Here is an 18,661-nt window from a genome sequence, read left to right on the forward strand (position 1 = left end):
AAACACAGAAAGCCCCCATCCAGTCAATGGATTCGAACCCAGAGTCTTGTTGCAGTGGTGCTAACCAATATAACACCATGCCTCACATGTATTTGTAAGAACGAATAAATTATTACTATTCTCAACTCTAGACCAGGAATTTTACACTAAGAAACCAGCTTCAGTCTTCCGATGATATGTCGAATGTTTTTTCCGTATAACGGAATTTGTTTCCTCATACCTAGATTTATTATGATTAAAATAAATCATAATACTATTAATACCACGTCAGTAGGAATAAGAGGAACTTACTTTTTCATTATTACAGTCTTTATTTACGACAACTTATTTGCATATCCCACAATCAGAAAGAGAAAAATCAGAAAGATATATATTTTTAAATATTTCTTACTAGTGGGATCTCAAAAAAATATAAAAATAATTTGTAAATCTGTATTCAGGTTAAGAATATATTATTTTTTTAATCTACTGAAGGTAGTTCAATGAAGCAGAAAAGAACCAAAAGTTAAAAATCTGATTCTAATTTGAAACCAAAAATATTTTAAGATCAGATTTGTACCATAAAAACCATCTTTCCTTCTATCTTTGCTTTTCAAATAAAGTCAGTTGAATCATGAAAAGTGCTTCTGCAGAATTTCAGTAGCCCCAGATTTTCAGGCTCACTAATTTGGTCAGTAGCCTCAATGCATACTCTAAAGTCGAGACTACTCACCTTCTCTTGTGTACTCTTGCTTCACACCTGCATCAGACTGTGAGCATCAGTATCAGTGTACTGTGTTTTAAAGACAAACAAGAATGATTGAACATAACTAATGGGTTCGTGTTGTGGAAAAAAAAGTAGGGGGCTGGTTTAACAGTTTGTGACCACAAACTAAACCTGCTATTTGTCTCGTGTGCTTGTGAACAACGGGCACAGGTGTGAAAATATTATGCTTTATTTCTTGCAACTGTTTTCCCATGTACAAAATGTTTCTCAAACCAGTATCTGATTGATATTAACTGAGAATAAGTTGGATGCAAGGTAATAGAAAACAGAATAAAATCAGTGTGAAGGTCAAGTGTTAAACAGATGTTCAGACAGAAGCGGAACTGGGTGAAACATAAAGAATTGTAATTAATAAGTCATATTGTTTCTCTCAATTCTGCATTTCGTCAGAAAAGAGTCATTGTGAAACCTGGACCACATGATTAACATCGCATGTGGCCTTCACAGAGGTGGGGTTGTAGTTGCTACATGCCACAAGGTGGTCACAGTAGAGTGGGTTGAGAGGTAAGGGGTGGTGTAAATTGTTCAGATCTTCCACGGTTCTCGATCATGAGGGCTTTACAGGACGTCACCTGCTCCTGAGAACTCAAAGTATATCCTTTAATTTTGTGCAGTAATAATAGCAAAGTTGGCCCAATGATGACAGTAGGCTGGAGGCTATCCCAGCTGTCAAAAGGCAGGATACGGTCTGGAGAGGTTGTCAGTTTGCTGCAGACAGAAAACTATTCACACCTTCGGTGGCTGTACTCAGGGGGTAGAGTAAGTCAACAGCAGGCCTAACTATCAGAAGGCTGGTCCCTGGCTGCTCCAGTCTGCATGTCAAATATCCTTGGGCAAGACATTAACCCCAGATTACCGTCTGATAATTCCATCGGAGTATGAATGCGTGTTATTGTTAGATCAAAAGCACTTAAGCGTATAGGAAAAAAGTGCTTGCATGAATGGGTGAATGAGGCATATTGTATAAAGCCATGTTCCACAATTCTCGAGAAAGTAAAGTTATCTTTCCTACTCACACAGTAATACCTATTTTCATTTTTTTTTCACAAAGTTTGTTCTACATTCTAAAATACAAGGTTGTATAACCTACTGATGATAATTATCTACATTATTTTATATTATTCTAGAATTATGCATCAGCAAACTGAGCATCATAATGTGGCATAATGGGGCAGAAGGGTGACTGAAGTGACATTGGAGATGGCATGTTTGTTGGTGCTTAAATATCCTTGAAATCCTTGGTGATGCCACAAGTCAAAAGAGATCTTTCAACAGATAGAAAGGTAAAAGTAACTTAAACACTGACTTGTTGCAATGAAGGTATGCAGAAGATAATCTATGATCTTTGAAGATCATCTGCTAACTAAGAACAGGAATCTGAGGCTACAATTCATACAGGCTAACCTCCTGCTGATGGTGTAATATCAGGATATTTTCTTGGCACACTCCAGGCACTCATCTCAAACAGGTTCCTCAAACAAGACAATGAGTTCATTGAACTGAAATGGCATCGATAGTCAGCATATTTCAATCCAAAAGAAGACCTTTGGAATGTGGTGGAATGGGAAATTTGCATCATTAATCTGCCTTTGACAAATTTGAAAAATTGTGCCATAGTATTTCATCAGTATAGACCAAATCTCTAAGGAATGCGTCACATACTTTATTGAATCTTTGTTATCAACACAGCTCTGAAGGAAAAAAGGGGTCCAACCCCAAGCAAGCAAAGTGCAAATGTTCCAATACATTTTCCATATGTATGTATGAAATATATATATATATGTACATATGTATTTATACATAACAGGACATGTGAAACATATGTAAGTATGTAACCGCAGTTCATTTTGAATGAGAAGGCACCACTCTGAGTCATGGTGCTTACCACAACAGCTATTTATGAATATGTACACACCCTTAACCTTGGTGAAAGATGCTACACAGGGTTAGGTCGCCTCGTCAGGCGTTAAAACCAGATGCAAGTGGGTTGAAAGCCACCTAGAGTGAAGCAATGGCATCCTTCCCAGCCTACATGCTGCATTAGGCCCATTTAACTTTTTCTTCTTTCGGCTGCTCGATTTACTCATTACAAACTGTTTCAACTAACATCAAGACTAAAATAAAAATTTAAAGATACCTTTTTGTCAAGTGTTGTGTGAAGTGGGCAGGATTGGAGGACCCAAAATGACAAAAAGCAGTTTTATTGCTGTACTATAGAAATACAAAACTAAACTGGAAGGTATTGGAAACTAGACAACCAGGCAGAACACACAGCTGAGAGTAAGGGATATTGGGGGGCGGGACAGACCCTAAATACAAGAGGGAATAAGGGCAAAGAGGAAACACCTGGGGAACACGGCTGGCAACAATCTAGCAGACGACACAGGGGGCCGCTAAACTGAACATGATGCACACCACCAAGTAAAACAAGAATCACGCACACTGAGACACAGACTGACAGAACCGGAGAGGGCGAGGGACAGAGAGACACACACATAGAAACACGAGTGGGAAAGTAGAGAACCAGGCAAACATGAAGACAAGCCTGATTTAATGGGGGCAAAGCTGAGGGAAGGACACAGAGACAAGACAAAGACATCAACGGGACCATATACGTACCAAGACAACCTAAACTAAGAATACTGAATAAATTCAAGAGAGTAAGCAAACTAAACTAAAAAACACAAGATACAAGGCAACTATAATGAATAAACAAGACTCAAAACTGTATTAATTGAAAACACTGGGTCAACCACCCAGGTATCCTAACACTTAACTACTTAGCGAAGCCAATTTTTCTTCACCGCATCACACTATCATACTCGGGACTCTCGGTAGTAATGCTCTGATTTTTCCATGAACTTGATTTGTGCACAAACACACCCATCTCTGACAGGATGGCCTCTGGAATAGGACGAGCATGACGGGACACATAGAACTTCTTCAGACTTGAATTCATAGGTGAAGGTTTATAGTCCGTGCACGACTTTCCGCTCAGACTTGGAGCGCACTGCACATCCACTTTGTAGAACAGTTGGCCATGGTTCATATTACAGAGATCCGCTTTAACTCCAGCAGTCAGAAGTGGCTCACATGCTCCTAATAGGTCATCATCCCACTTGTTGTCCTCATCCCAAACTTCAAATCTCAGTTTAGCTGATGAAATATCCTCTGAGCCCAGGTCGACGACCATGCCCCAGTGTGGGTTGTTGTTGTTATAAATGACAGGAGAACGCCGGACTTCTAATTTGTTGAAATTCACCTTCACGTATCCATCTGTAGCTGTGGTGTGGTCGCCCCACAGACCAGAGGCCCGCTGTATTGTTATGATGACCCGTGCCATTCCCTTACGAACAGGGCAGCAATCTTGGTTCACGGCAGGGTCATTGTGGCACTGGCAGACGCAGGCATCCCTCGAGTTGGTTCTAATTCCAGCCTTACAGCGATCAGTGCAGTTTCTCCACAGGCCTTTCTCCAGGATGTAATGGCTAATGGCAGAGCGCAGGTTTTTTCTGACTTTGTTCGTGCTAGGTAGTAACTCATGCAGAGAGTCCAGGGAATATGACACGATATCTGGGTTTTGTGGTAATGTGCTCAGCCATCCCTTGTAGGCTTCCGGATTTTTGTCCGCAGAGAAGAGAAGGTCTGTGTCTGTGGTATGACCACCTTTTATTTCTGTGAACCTGTGGAGGACAGAGTTGCTTGAACAGCTGCGACAGAAAGAAATCATAACAACACTGGAGGAGTCAGTCTTTAAAGAGTTTAACTCTGAAGCCACCAGAAACAAGGCATAATATAGGATGACTCATATTAATGACAATGGGCTTGTAGTTTATTGTCTGCCTTAATGATTAGACTGGCAAAGGCCTTTGTTGGTCTTGTTATAATGTTTGTTATTAGTTATTTATCCCAGGAGCTCAAATATGCCCCCCTCTCCTAATGACCAAGTACTCTGTCTGTCCACAGCAGATGTCAGGATGACACTTCGTAGAGTAAACCAACAAAAAGCTGGTAAAGAAGTTGGACATACAGTGGGGCAAAAAAGTATTTAGTCAGCCACCGATTGTGCAAGTTCCCCCACCTAAGATGATGACAGAGGTCAGTAATTTGCACCAGAGGTACACTTCAACTGTGAGAGACAGAATGTGAAAAAAAATCCATGAATTCACATGGTAGGATTTGTAAAGAATTTATTCGTAAATTAGGGTGGAAAATAAGTATTTGGTCACCTCAAACAAGGAAAATCTCTGGTTCTCACAGACCTGTAACGTCTTCTGTAAGAAGCTTTTCTGTCCCCCACTCGTTACCTGTATGAATGGCACCTGTTTGAACTCATCATCTGTATAAAAGACACCTGTCCACAGCCTCAAACAGTCAGACTCCAAACTCCGCCATGGCCAAGACCAAAGAGCTTTCGAAGGACACCAGGAAAAGTATTGTAGACCTGCACCAGACTGGGAAGAGTGAATCTACAATAGGCAAGCAGCTTGGTGTGAAAAAATCAACTGTGGGAGCAATCATCAGAAAATGGAAGACATACAAGACCACTGATAATCTCCCTCGATCTGGGGCTCCACGCAAGATCTCATCCCGTGGGGTCAAAATGATCATGAGAACGGTGAGCAAAGATCCCAGAACCACACGGGGGGACCTGGTGAATGACCTGCAGAGAGCTGGGACCAAAGTAACAAAGGTCACCATCAGTAACACACTACAACGGCAGGGAATCAAATCCCGCAGTGCCAGACGTGTTCCGCTGCTGAAGCCAGTGCATGTCCAGGCCCGTCTGAAGTTTGCCACAGAGCACATGGATGATACAGCAGAGGATTGGGAGAATGTCATGTGGTCAGATGAAACCAAAGTAGAACTTTTTGGTATAAACTCAACTCGTCGTGTTTGGAGGAAGAAGAATACTGAGTTGCATCCCAAGAACACCATACCTACTGTGAAGCATGGGGGTGGAAACATCATGCTATGGGGCTGTTTTTCTGCCAAGGGGACAGGACGACTGATCCGTGTTAAGGACAGAATGGATGGGGCCATGTATCGTGAGATTTTGAGCCAAAACCTCCTTCCATCAGTGAGAACTTTGAAGATGAAGCGAGGCTGGGTCTTCCAACATGACAATGATCCAAAACACACCGCCCGGGCAACAAAGGAGTGGCTCCGTAAGAAGCATTTGAAAGTCCTGGAGTGGCCTAGCCAGTCTCCAGACCTCAACCCCATAGAAAATCTGTGGCGGGAGTTGAAAGTCCGTGTTGCTCGGCGACAGCCCCAAAACATCACTGCTCTCGAGAAGATCTGCATGGAGGAATGGGCCAAAATACCAGCTACTGTGTGTGCAAACCTGGTAAAGACCTATAGTAAATGTTTGACCTCTGTTATTGCCAACAAAGGTTATGTTACAAAGTATTGAGTTGTATTTTTGTTATTGACCAAATACTTATTTTCCACTCTGATTTACGAATAAATTCTTTACAAATCCTACCATGTGGATTCATGGATTTTTTTTTCACATTCTGTCTCTCACAGTTGAAGTGTACCTCTGGTGCAAATTACTGACCTCTGTCATCATTTTAAGTGGGGGAACTTGCACAATCGGTGGCTGACTAAATACTTTTTTGCCCCACTGTAGCTGTTAATTATTATGGTTTAGTTAATGGAAGAACAAGTCTGACACCTCGTTGGGGTTAGAAGAGATAACAAATCAGAAATATCTGAGAAAACTTTTACATACCTGTCATTGAAGAGGCTGGAGAAGGCAGACTTACTGTCTGTCTGCTGTATATCCTTTTTGCAGTGTTTTGTTTGAGTACTTATTGTAGCTTTAATACTTGCAGACGCTTCAACTTCGAGGCACATCTGCACTTCCTCGGCACTGAGCCCCTTAAGGCTGGCCTGGCACTGTCTGATGCTGGTGACAGACTCGATACTTCCCCCCAGTTTCACCTGGAATCAAATAATCCAACACAATTTGCATGTGTTACTCAGAAATGACTGACACAATTTTGCTGTGTTTCAGGTGCACTGTTGTTATTGTGGTTCACCTTGGTGATGTAGTGGGTCCCAAAGTCATCAATGAGTTTGTAAAACCGTTGTTTGGTTTCTGCGCTGTAGGTTTTGGGAAGCTTTTTCAGAGCTTTGCGAAATTCTCTGTGCAGCTTTGGAGCACTGGACACTCTGTAGCTGATTTCAGAACAACAATTAAACATCAGAATTGCATTTCAGCATTTTTATCTTGATAACAAAGAGACAGCGCATCAGAGTACTCGTATTCTTACCTGTAGTACTCGCAGGACATGCTGTGGCTTGCGAAGCTGTACTTGTCATTCTTGGTTTTCTCCATGGAGTAACTCGAGAGATGAGAATTGGTACCACCCAGCATCAGTGATGCACCTTTATTCCCCACTTGAAGATCTAGATTCACCTTCCAGTTGTTTTCAACAGAGGAGACACTGGAACTGACAAGAGACTCGCTGGATTTGTGAAGTTTGGTGGAAACTTTGGCGCTGCAGGACTGCTTTGCTCTCCAGTCCACCACTGTCAGGGGTAGCTTTTGGTTTTTGTTCTCCAAGAAAGGGTTGGTACACAGGATGCATGTTTCATCTTTACGTTTCCACTGATTCATGTCGAGCACAAAGGCTCCTTTACGTTCCATTTTGGTGATATCAAAGCCCTCCCCGGCCAAATTGGCTCCCGGAGCAAATTCTGCATCGGCACACTGTTTTGGTGTCCCTTCTATGCACGACTGATACGTGCAGTGAGGGAGGGACAGCAGGAGGCCAGCACAGATCCAGATGTTTACAAGAAACATGTTGTTACTGAGCTGGAAATATTTATTGAAAGCCTGTGTTATTGAAAGCTGAAAAGGAAACAATTTAAGGTGAAAAACAGAGAACTGAAGCAGTTCTGCAGTATATAGTACGTTCTGTTATTTCTAACTTCTTAAAACAACCTTCTTGTGCTTAAAGTCAATGATGGTTTTCATCTGTCAAATTAAATGCCTAAATATTCATTCTTTTTATTTTGAATACAACTGAAAATTTCAACTTCTGGGCGTCTGTATTCATAGCTCCTAGAAGGTGATCATGAGTCCAAAGACGAAGCACAGCACAGCTAACGGTCCGAGATCCATGTTTCAAACGAGGACTCATTAGAGCAGCTGAAGCTCAGCGAAAAGCACAAAGTGATGTATGGGTGAAGGAGATCCAGATGATATGGGGATGCCCATTCACTGACAGCTTTGAAGGTGAGTAGCGAAATCTTGTATTGAGCAGCAGTCTTGAGTCTACATTAAAGAATGGGAGCCTGTTAAGCTGAATGAGAATGAGTGCAATATAATCAGTAGATTTGGTTTGTTTTGTATAAATAATAAATTTTTTAACCTGAATATAGATAAAAAAAAACCAAAAGATTTATACAAATATAATCTTTTAAAAAAAGTCTGTACAGAAGGTTATGAAGATATTATTTCAGAATCTACTGAAGGTGTTTTAACGAAGTAGAAAAGAACCAGAAGTTAAAATATTTTGGTTTCAAATTATAATCAGATTTTTAACATCAGATTTGTACCTTAAAAAAAACATTGTTACTTCTTTTTTAAAACAAAGTTGGATAAATTTAAAGAGCATGAAAAGTGTCCCTGCAGAGCTTCAGTAACCCCAGATTTTCAGGCTCACTAATTTGGTCATTAGCCTAAATGCATACTCTAAAGTCGAGACTGCTCACCTTCTCTTGTGTGCTTTTGCTTCACAAGTGCATCAGACTGTGAACATCAGTATTAGTATACCGTTTTAAAGACCAACAAGAAAGACTAAAGATAAATGATGAGGTCATACTGTTGGAAAAAAAAGTAGGGGGCTGGTTTAACAGTTTATTACCACGAAATAAACCTGCTATTTGTCTCGTGTGTTTGTGGACACTGGCCACAGGTGAGAGGAAATGATGCTTCATTTCTTGCAACTGTTTTCCCACGTACAAAAGCTTTATCAAACTAATATCTGCTTGACATTAACTGTGAATACATTTGACACAAGGTAATAGAATAAAATCAGTGTAAAGGTCAAGTGTTAAACAGCTTTTCAGACAGAAGTGGAACTGAAGGAAACATAAGGAAATTTTAAAAAAAAATGTCACGTTGTTCTTTCCATTGCATTTCTTCAGAAATGAGTCATAGTGAAACCTGGACCACATGATTTGCATCGCATGTGGCCTGCACAGAGGTGGGATTGTAGTTGCTACATGTCACAGGATGGCTGCAGAGGTAAGGGGTGGTGTAAATTGTTCAGATCTTCCACAGTTCTCATTAATGAGAGGTTTACAGGACATCACCTACTCCCTTCGAGTACTCCTCAGAACTCCAAGTTCGTCCTTTATCTTTGTGCAGTAATAATAGCATAGTTGGCCTGATGATGACAGTTCAGCCCTCATATAAAGTTGTCTGACAACTAAGGAGTGCAACACTTGAAACATTTTATAAGACACTGTATGCAAGTACACCTGCTGATCTGTGAAACCACTTTTACATTTCTTGGGTGATTTATACTATTTAGCTGTGGGGGTTTTTTTGTTTTGTTTTTTAAATTTTTATTCCATATTATAGGTTCATGCTTATCCCAACTGTCATGTGGCAAAAGCCAGTGTACAGCCCGGAGAGGTTACCAGTTTGTTGCAGTGCTACAAAACAGAGGGGAAACCATTTACGCTCTTATTCACACCTGCTCCATCCCCTCAGCTACAGCTACAGCTGAGGGGATGGAGCAGGTCATTTGGCAGCTCCAGTCTTCATGCCAAATATCCTTGGGCAAGATACTAACCTCAAGTTAATCCTGGATGCATGCACTAAAGCATGAACTTGTGTGAATGTTAGACAGAAAGCACTTAAGCATATAGAATTAGTGGGTTTACCTATTGTTACGCCTCCTCGAGGGCAGGAGGGGGTAACACAGCAACTCCAGAAACTCATTACAAGTGTTATATGTTGAGACAAGTTTAATGGCAGCTTTCACACAAAAAACAATGACCCAAAAAATGTGGGGGAGAAAGGGACAGTTAGGTTGCACCAGAAAAAACACCAAAAAAGACAAAACCAAAACTTAGCTGAGCTCTTACCCTCGAAAAACTAGGAGGGAAAAAAAGTCCTAATCCTCAACTCAAAACAAGCTCAAAAATGACATGGGTGGCACCAACCAACTTACCTAATGTTTCTAACAGTAAAGATTCTACGTCAGTAAGTGTATGGGGTCTACAGACTTACCTACTCCTCTTTACTCCCACCACAACCTTCTAACAAAAGAAATGCACCAGAGAAGCTCTACACATGTGCCAAACAATTCCAAACAAGGAATAGAGACACGCCTCCAGCCACAGGTGAGTTTCCTTATCAGGGTGTGGACTCCAGGTTTGTCCATTCAAAGCCTCTTTCCCCTAATTAGCTGGAGACCCCCAAATTGACACCAGCCTGCAGTCTGTGTACCTAGGGAAATGGCGAGCAAAGGGAGAGGGAAAGAAAACATGCAAACTGCAGACACGCACCACTATCAATCAGAAATCATTCATCAAAGAGAATAATGTTTCACACATCAATAACTATTTACATTGTTTGCACAAAGTTTGTTCTGGATTTCTCTAAAATACCGGGATATATAACCTATTATTGTAATATTATTACTGAAGGATAACAGGTTTCTTCTATGTATTTAATACACTTGTTACTAGTGGCATACAAGAACAAATTGTCATTTTTAAATCTATACTCAGGCTACAAACTTTCCATATGTGCATATGATTTATTTATTTTTTACATGTCTATACATTATGGGACATGTGAACCATATATAAGTATGTAACGGCAGTTGACTTTGAGTGGGACGGCACCAAAATTGTGTCATAGTATTTCATCAGTATAGACCAAAACTCTAAGGAATGTGTCCAATACCTTGTTGAATCTTTGTTATCAACACAGTTCTGAAGGGAAAAAGGGGTCCAACCCCAAGCAAGCAAAGTGCAAAATTTTCACTACATTTTCCATATTTATTTATGAAAAATATATATACATACCGGTACGTATTTATACATAGTAGGACATGTGAACCATATGTAAGTTTGTAACCGCAGTTATATGTACACACCCTTAGCCTTGGTGCAAGATGCTACCCAGACATAGCCTCCCTAGCCAGGCGTTAAAGCCAGATGCAAGTGGGTTAAAAGCCACCTAGACTGAAGTAATGACATCAGTCTGAGCCATCAGAACTGCATGTGGCTCGTAGTGTGGGAGTCATGTTTGTTCACACTTCACTGAATAAACTGCTGTATGCCACACTGTTGCGCAGATCTTTAAGAAGGAAGCACCTCATCATAAAGCTAAAGAGATAGTAGGACCTTGCGCAGAGTGCCTACATGTCTGCATTATGCCAATGGGCTTTTTTGACACGTAAGTTTAACTTCTTCTACTTTCAGCTGCTACCTTTCAGAGTCATTACAAGAAGTTTCAAAAACATCAAGACTAAAATAAAACTGTTGATAACTCATCGTCTTAGCGAAGCCAATTTTCTTCACCGCATCACACTAATATTACATCATATTTGGGACTCTCGGCAGCAACACTCTGATTTTTCCCTGAACTTGATTGGTCCACAAACACACCCATCTCTGACAGGATGGCCTCTGGAATAGGACGAGCATGACGGGACACATAGAACTTCTTCAGACTTGAATTCATAGGTGAAGGTTTATAGTCCGTGCACGACTTTCCGCTCAGACTTGGAGCGCACTGCACATCCACTTTGTAGAACAGTTGGCCGTGGTTCAGATTACAGAGATCCTCTTTAACTCCAGCAGTCAGAAGTGGCTCACATGCTCCTAACAGGTCATCATCCCACTTGTTGTCCTCATCCCAAACTTCAAATCTCAGTTTAGCTGATGAAATATCCTCTGAGCCCAGGTTGACGACCATGCCCCAGTGTGGGTTGTTGTTGTTATAAATGACAGGAGAACGCCGGACTTCTAATTTGTTGAAATTCACCTTCACGTATCCATCTGTACCGGTGGTGTGGTCGCCCCACAGACCAGAAGCCCGCTGTATTGTTATGATGACCCGTGCCATTCCCTTACGAACAGGGCAGCAATCTTGGTTCACGGCAGGGTCATTGTGGCACTGGCAGACGCAGGCATCCCTCGAGTCGGTTCTAATTCCAGCCTTACAGCGATCAGTGCAGTTTCTCCACAGGCCTTTCTCCAGGATGTAATGGCTAATGGCAGAGCGCAGGTTTTTTCTGACTTTGTTCGTGCTAGGTAGTAACTCATGCAGAGAGTCCAGGGAATATGACACGATATCTGGGTTTTGTGGTAATGTGCTCAGCCATCCCTTGTAGGCTTCTGGATTTTTGTCCGCAGAGAAGAGAAGGTCTGGCTCTGTGGTATGACCACCTTTTATTTCTGTGAACCTGTGGAGCACAGAGTTGCTTGAACAGCTGCGACAGAAAGAAATCATAACAACTCTGGAGGAGTCAGTCTTTAAAGAGTTTAACTCTGAAGCCACCAGAAACAAGGCATAATATAGCTGTTAATTATTATGGTTTAGTTAATGGAAGAACAAGTCTGACACCTCGCTGGGGTTAGAAGAGATAACAAATCAGAAATATCTGAGAAAACTTTTACATACCTGTCATTGAAGAGGCTGGAGAAGGCAGACTTACTGTCTGTCTGCTGTATATCCTTTTTGCAGTGTTTTGCTTCAGTACTTATTTTTTTATCTTTAATACTGGCAGACGCTTCAACTTCGAGGCACATCTGCACTTCCTCGGCACTGAGCCCTTGAAGGCTGGCCTGGCACTGTCTGATGCTGGTGACAGACTCGATACTTCCCCCCAGTTTCACCTGGAATCAAATAATCCAACACAATTTGCATGTGTTACTCAGAAATGACTGACACAATTTTGCTGTGTTTCAGGTGCACTGTTGTTATTGTGGTTCACCTTGGTGATGTAGTGGGTCCCAAAGTCATCAATGAGTTTGTAAAACTGTTGTTTGGTTTCTGCGCTGTAGGTTTTGGGAAGTTTTTTCAGAGCTTTGCGAAATTCTCTGTGCAGCTTTGGAGCACTGGACACTCTGTAGCTGATTTCAGAACAACAATTAAACATCAGAATTGCATTTCAGCATTTTTATCTTGATAACAAAGAGACAGCGCATCAGAGTACTCGTATTCTTACCTGTAGTACTCGCAGGACATGCTGTGGCTTGCGAAGCTGTACTTGTCATTCTTGGTTTTCTCCATGGAGTAACTCGAGAGATGAGAATTGGTACCACCCAGCATCAGTGACGCACTTTTACTCCCCGCTTGAAGATCTAGATTCACCTTCCAGTTGTTTTCAACAGAAGAAACGCTGGAACTGAGAAGTGACTCGCTGGATTTGTGAAGTTTCGTGGAAACTTTGGCGCTGCAGGACTGCTTTGCCCTCCAGTCCACCACTGTCAGGGGTAGCTTTTGCTTTTTGTTCTCCAAGAAAGGGTTGGCACACAGCATGCATGTTTTATCTTTACGTTTCCACTGATTCATGTCGAGCACAAAGGCTCCTTTACGTTCCATTTTGGTGATATCAAAGCCCTCCCCGGCCAAATTGGCTCCCGGAGCAAATTCTGCATCGGCGCACTGTTTTGGTGTCCCTTCTATGCACGACTGATACGTGCAGTGAGGGAGGGACAGCAGGAGGCCAGCACAGATCCAGATTTTCACGTGAAACATGTTGCTACTGAGCTGGAAATATTTATTTAATGAGCCTGTGTCATTGAAAGCTGAAAAAGAAACAATTTCAGGTAAATAAACAGACACGTGAAGCAGTTCTGTAGTATATAGTGCGTCCTGAAAGACCACATATCATTTGTGGTTAAACTCAATCACGGTTTTGATTTGTCTAAACCTGAAAGATGTCTATTAATTTTAAGATTTTTGCCATCTTATTAAGTAAAATAAGCCCCAGAATTAGATTTTTTTCCTTAGCACTTTGAAAAATCTTCAAAAAAGCTCCCCAAAATGTATCAAGCAACTCTACAGGTAAGACTACTCACTTTCTGTGTGTTCCCGCTGCACATACGCATCAGACTGTGAGCAGCAGTGTCACGATATAATCTTTTATATGCAGAGAACAAAGGATGAACACAGTGGGGTAGCAGAGGTGTGAAAAGCAAGTATGCAGGCGGTCTGAATGACACTAAGCCAACCTGTTATTTTTCTCATGTGATCATGGAAAGTATTTTAGCATGTCTTTTTCTTCTTTGTTTATCAAACTAAAATCAGCTTGACAGCAACTGAGAACAAACTGGACATGAGGTTACAAAAAAACCGACAATAACATGGTCAGTCAAAAGTGTGATCGGGTAAAAGATAAATTATTTTTAAAAAAACTCAAGCTCCTTTCTCATTTTCTTTTTTTCAGAAATTAGTCATTGTGAAACCTGCACCACATCATTTGCGACATATAGGCTGTCCAGACCAAAGAATGACTGAGTGAGAGGAAAAGAACGGTGTGAATCGTCCAGAAGCGTTTACAGGATGTCACCTGCCGCCTTTCAGTGCTTCTCAGGAACTTCGAAAGCATGCGTGTCTGTGAACTGTAGGAAGACCCCAGAGTACCCGTATAGATGGGGAAAACATTACAACTCTTCAGAGAAAGTCCCCAATCTAAGTCAGTGGATTTGAACCCAGAATCGTTATGTGATGGTGTGAACCACAACATCACCATGCCTCACATATACTTCACTGCTAAAGTAATAAAAATTTCACACTATAGACCAGAAACTTTTGACTGAGGATCCAACTTCAACCTGTACTTTTGTGTCAATCTGTACTTTTATGTCAGTGACCCTTTGAGGTGTAACCCTCAGCAATTTGAACATGTAATTAATGTTTTTATTAGTTTTGGCAATCAGGTAACAAAAAAAAAAAAAAAATCCAAACCAAAACATTATTACTGTCACCCATCAATAACTATTTAGATTTTTCTCAGAAAGTGTGCTCTGGACTTCCCAAAAATACAGGGTTAGGGTTATAATCTCTGATGAGTTCCATGATTTAGACCTCAGAGTGTTAAAGAAACCTTGGAGTCAAACAGATTAAGGCTAGGAGCCTTTTAGTCTAATGACCAGTTATATATCTCTTGATGCATGCTCAATCATCAAGGTAAGGACTAAAAAACTGATTCTGTTCATCTGGACGTAGTGTTTTCAGGTTGAAGAGTATGTAACTCTAGCTGTACAAAAAATATGCACAAAGAACAATTACACCATGAGTTATGAAGTATAAGAAGTATATCTTTGTAGAACAAACAATATAAGAAATTCACAATAAGTATTACAATTTTAGCACTTTCTGAAGACAGTTGACTCAGTTTCATGTCACTCATGAATTATTAAGTTGTTTACCTGAGTTGTTAGTCCAGGCTGTAGGATGACTCATATTAATGACAATGGGCTTGTAGTTTATTGTCTGCCTTAATGATTAGACTGGCAAAGGCCTTTGTTGGTCTTGTTATAATGTTTGTTATTAGTTATTTATCCCAGGAGCTCAAATATGCCCCCCTCTCCTAATGACCAAGTACTCTGTCTGTCCACAGCAGATGTCAGGATGACACTTCGTAGAGTAAACCAACAAAAAGCTGGTAAAGAAGTTGGACATACAGTGGGGCAAAAAAGTATTTAGTCAGCCACCGATTGTGCAAGTTCCCCCACTTAAAATGATGACAGAGGTCAGTAATTTGCACCAGAGGTACACTTCAACTGTGAGAGACAGAATGTGAAAAAAAAATCCATGAATTCACATGGTAGGATTTGTAAAGAATTTATTCGTAAATTAGGGTGGAAAATAAGTATTTGGTCACCTCAAACAAGGAAAATCTCTGGCTCTCACAGACCTGTAACGTCTTCTGTAAGAAGCTTTTCTGTCCCCCACTCGTTACCTGTATGAATGGCACCTGTTTGAACTCATCATCTGTATAAAAGACACCTGTCCACAGCCTCAAACAGTCAGACTCCAAACTCCGCCATGGCCAAGACCAAAGAGCTTTCGAAGGACACCAGGAAAAGTATTGTAGACCTGCACCAGACTGGGAAGAGTGAATCTACAATAGGCAAGCAGCTTGGTGTGAAAAAATCAACTGTGGGAGCAATCATCAGAAAATGGAAGACATACAAGACCACTGATAATCTCCCTCGATCTGGGGCTCCACGCAAGATCTCATCCCGTGGGGTCAAAATGATCATGAGAACGGTGAGCAAAGATCCCAGAACCACACGGGGGGACCTGGTGAATGACCTGCAGAGAGCTGGGACCAAAGTAACAAAGGTCACCATCAGTAACACACTACAACGGCAGGGAATCAAATCCCGCAGTGCCAGACGTGTTCCGCTGCTGAAGCCAGTGCATGTCCAGGCCCGTCTGAAGTTTGCCAGAGAGCACATGGATGATACAGCAGAGGATTGGGAGAATGTCATGTGGTCAGATGAAACCAAAGTAGAACTTTTTGGTATAAACTCAACTCGTCGTGTTTGGAGGAAGAAGAATACTGAGTTGCATCCCAAGAACACCATACCTACTGTGAAGCATGGGGGTGGAAACATCATGCTATGGGGCTGTTTTTCTGCCAAGGGGACAGGACGACTGATCCGTGTTAAGGACAGAATGAATGGGGCCATGTATCGTGAGATTTTGAGCCAAAACCTCCTTCCATCAGTGAGAACTTTGAAGATGAAACGAGGCTGGGTCTTCCAACATGACAATGATCCAAAACACACCGCCCGGGCAACAAAGGAGTGGCTCCGTAAGAAGCATTTGAAAGTCCTGGAGTGGCCTAGCCAGTCTCCAGACCTCAACCCCATAGAAAATCTGTGGCGGGAGTTGAAAGTCCGTGTTGCTCGGCGACAGCCCCAAAACATCACTGCTCTCGAGAAGATCTGCATGGAGGAATGGGCCAAAACACCAGCTACTGTGTGTGCAAACCTGGTAAAGACCTATAGTAAACGTTTGACCTCTGTTATTGCCAACAAAGGTTATGTTACAAAGTATTGAGTTGTATTTTTGTTATTGACCAAATACTTATTTTCCACCCTGATTTACGAATAAATTCTTTACAAATCCTACCATGTGAATTCATGGATTTTTTTTTCACATTCTGTCTCTCACAGTTGAAGTGTACCTCTGGTGCAAATTACTGACCTCTGTCATCATTTTAGGTGGGGGAACTTGCACAATCGGTGGCTGACTAAATACTTTTTTGCCCCACTGTACTAGGAATAAACACCGCTCTCCACAACTGGATCTTGAACTTCCTAACTGACAGGCCGCAGTCTGTCTCCATAGGAAATAAAACCTCCAAAGTCCTCAGACTGAGTACAGGATCGCCGCAGGGCTGTGTGCTTGGTCCACTGCTGTTCACCCTGCTAACACATGGCTGTACTGCACAGTACAGCTCAAATCACATCATCAAGTTTGCGGATGACACAACAGTGGTGGGTCTCATCACCAACAACTATGAGTCTGAATTCAGAGAGGAGGTACAACACCTGGTGGACTGGTGTCAGAATAACAACAAGAGCTCAATGACCCACACCGCACTGCACATCAACGGATCTGCTGTTGAGATGGTCAACAGTGTGAAGTTCCTGGGTGTGCACATATCAGATGACCTCTCCTGGAACCTGAACAATATCACCATCATGAAAAAAGCCCAACAACATCTTCACTTTCTTAGGAAACTGAAGAAGGCCAGTCTCCCTCCTCCCATCCTCCCATCATTTTACCAGGGAACCATTGAGAGCGTCCTCTGCTGCTATATCACAAGCTCAAATTCAAAATTCAAATTCAAATTTTATTTGTCACACACACAACCATACACAGTATGACATGAGGTGAAATGCTTGTAGTGCAATGCAATGCCCGACCATTAGATGACAGTGGTTTTACAGTATTTACAATTTACAGGTTATTACAAAATTTGCAGATTAAACTGAGAAATTTACAGTAAAAATGTGCAAATAGCAGAAAAAGATTATAAATTATAGGAAGTGTGCATGAAGAAAAACCAGACTGCGTGTGGTGATGTGATGTGTGTGGGAGTCCAGTCCTACACCTGGTTCAGGGCCCGAATAGCCTGGGAGAAGGCTCCCAACTCCCAACTCTATGACAAACACATCATCTGACGTGCAAATAGCATAGTGAAGGACACTTTCCACCCCTCACGTGCAATGTTCTCCCTCCTTCCATCTGGCAGATGGTTTTGCAGCATCAAAACTGTAACGACCAGACACTGCAAGAGCTTCTTTCCGCAAGCAGTCAGAGCCCTCAGCTCACTACCACCAAAGGACTGATATACACATACACCTTTACAAATACAAATACACCTCACAATACTCACCAAAAGACTCAAAAACAACAAAAGCCTCCACAAATCCGCTGCAAACTGGACCTGGAAGCAATATGCTTATTTGCTCACTCAGTCACATAGTTACTGAAAACACATTTAAATTATACTAGATTTGCACATTTTGGAACTTGCACATGTCTTCGTCCTGTCTTGTCTACAATTTCCTGACAACAACTTGAACCCAGTATTCAATACCTACTGCACAATCCACTTTGTATTGTCTATGTCCTGTCTTTGTTTATTGTACAGTTATCATTATAGTACTGTATAGTATTATATAGTTAGTAATTGTCCCCTAATTTTACCAAAATTTTGCATGTTATTTATTTGTAATTCCTAGTTTTATATCTCTGGGAGATATAAAATATACTTAGAAATTATATACTCGGGTTTTGTAAATTATTTATATACGCGTAAATGCACCCCGGGGTGCTTGGGGTCAAACAGCATTTGGGTATGCCAAATGCATACTGTGTATGCG

The 18,661-nt window shown here is 41.5% G+C and overlaps 2 protein-coding genes across 2 annotated transcripts; both read right to left on the reverse strand.

The window, feature by feature from the left end:
* Nucleotides 1-3,566: 3,566 nt before the first annotated feature.
* LOC146711873 (perforin-1-like) lies at nucleotides 3,567-7,580 on the reverse strand. Its single transcript, XM_085455471.1, has 4 exons — nucleotides 7,048-7,580; nucleotides 6,814-6,952; nucleotides 6,504-6,715; nucleotides 3,567-4,449 (listed from the first exon to the last, which is right to left on the reverse strand). Exons 1-4 carry the CDS (start codon nucleotides 7,578-7,580, stop codon nucleotides 3,567-3,569), a joined length of 1,767 nt encoding a protein of 588 aa, XP_085311597.1.
* A 2,159-nt stretch (nucleotides 7,581-9,739) lies between these two features.
* LOC146711874 (perforin-1-like) lies at nucleotides 9,740-13,854 on the reverse strand. The gene is made up of 5 exons (XM_085454914.1): nucleotides 13,832-13,854; nucleotides 12,976-13,558; nucleotides 12,742-12,880; nucleotides 12,429-12,643; nucleotides 9,740-12,210 (listed from the first exon to the last, which is right to left on the reverse strand). The coding sequence occupies exons 2-5, from the start codon at nucleotides 13,506-13,508 to the stop codon at nucleotides 11,328-11,330; spliced, it is 1,770 nt and encodes a 589-aa protein (XP_085311040.1). The 5' UTR covers nucleotides 13,509-13,558; nucleotides 13,832-13,854; the 3' UTR covers nucleotides 9,740-11,327.
* Between the last annotated feature and the right edge of the window lie 4,807 nt (nucleotides 13,855-18,661).

The sequence above is a fragment of the Copadichromis virginalis genome, linkage group LG4 (genome assembly GCF_057382275.1).
Source record: "Copadichromis virginalis isolate Kocher_CV1m ecotype Utaka linkage group LG4, C_Virginalis_male_GT1.1, whole genome shotgun sequence".
In the NCBI taxonomy this organism is placed as follows: domain Eukaryota; kingdom Metazoa; phylum Chordata; class Actinopteri; order Cichliformes; family Cichlidae; genus Copadichromis; species Copadichromis virginalis.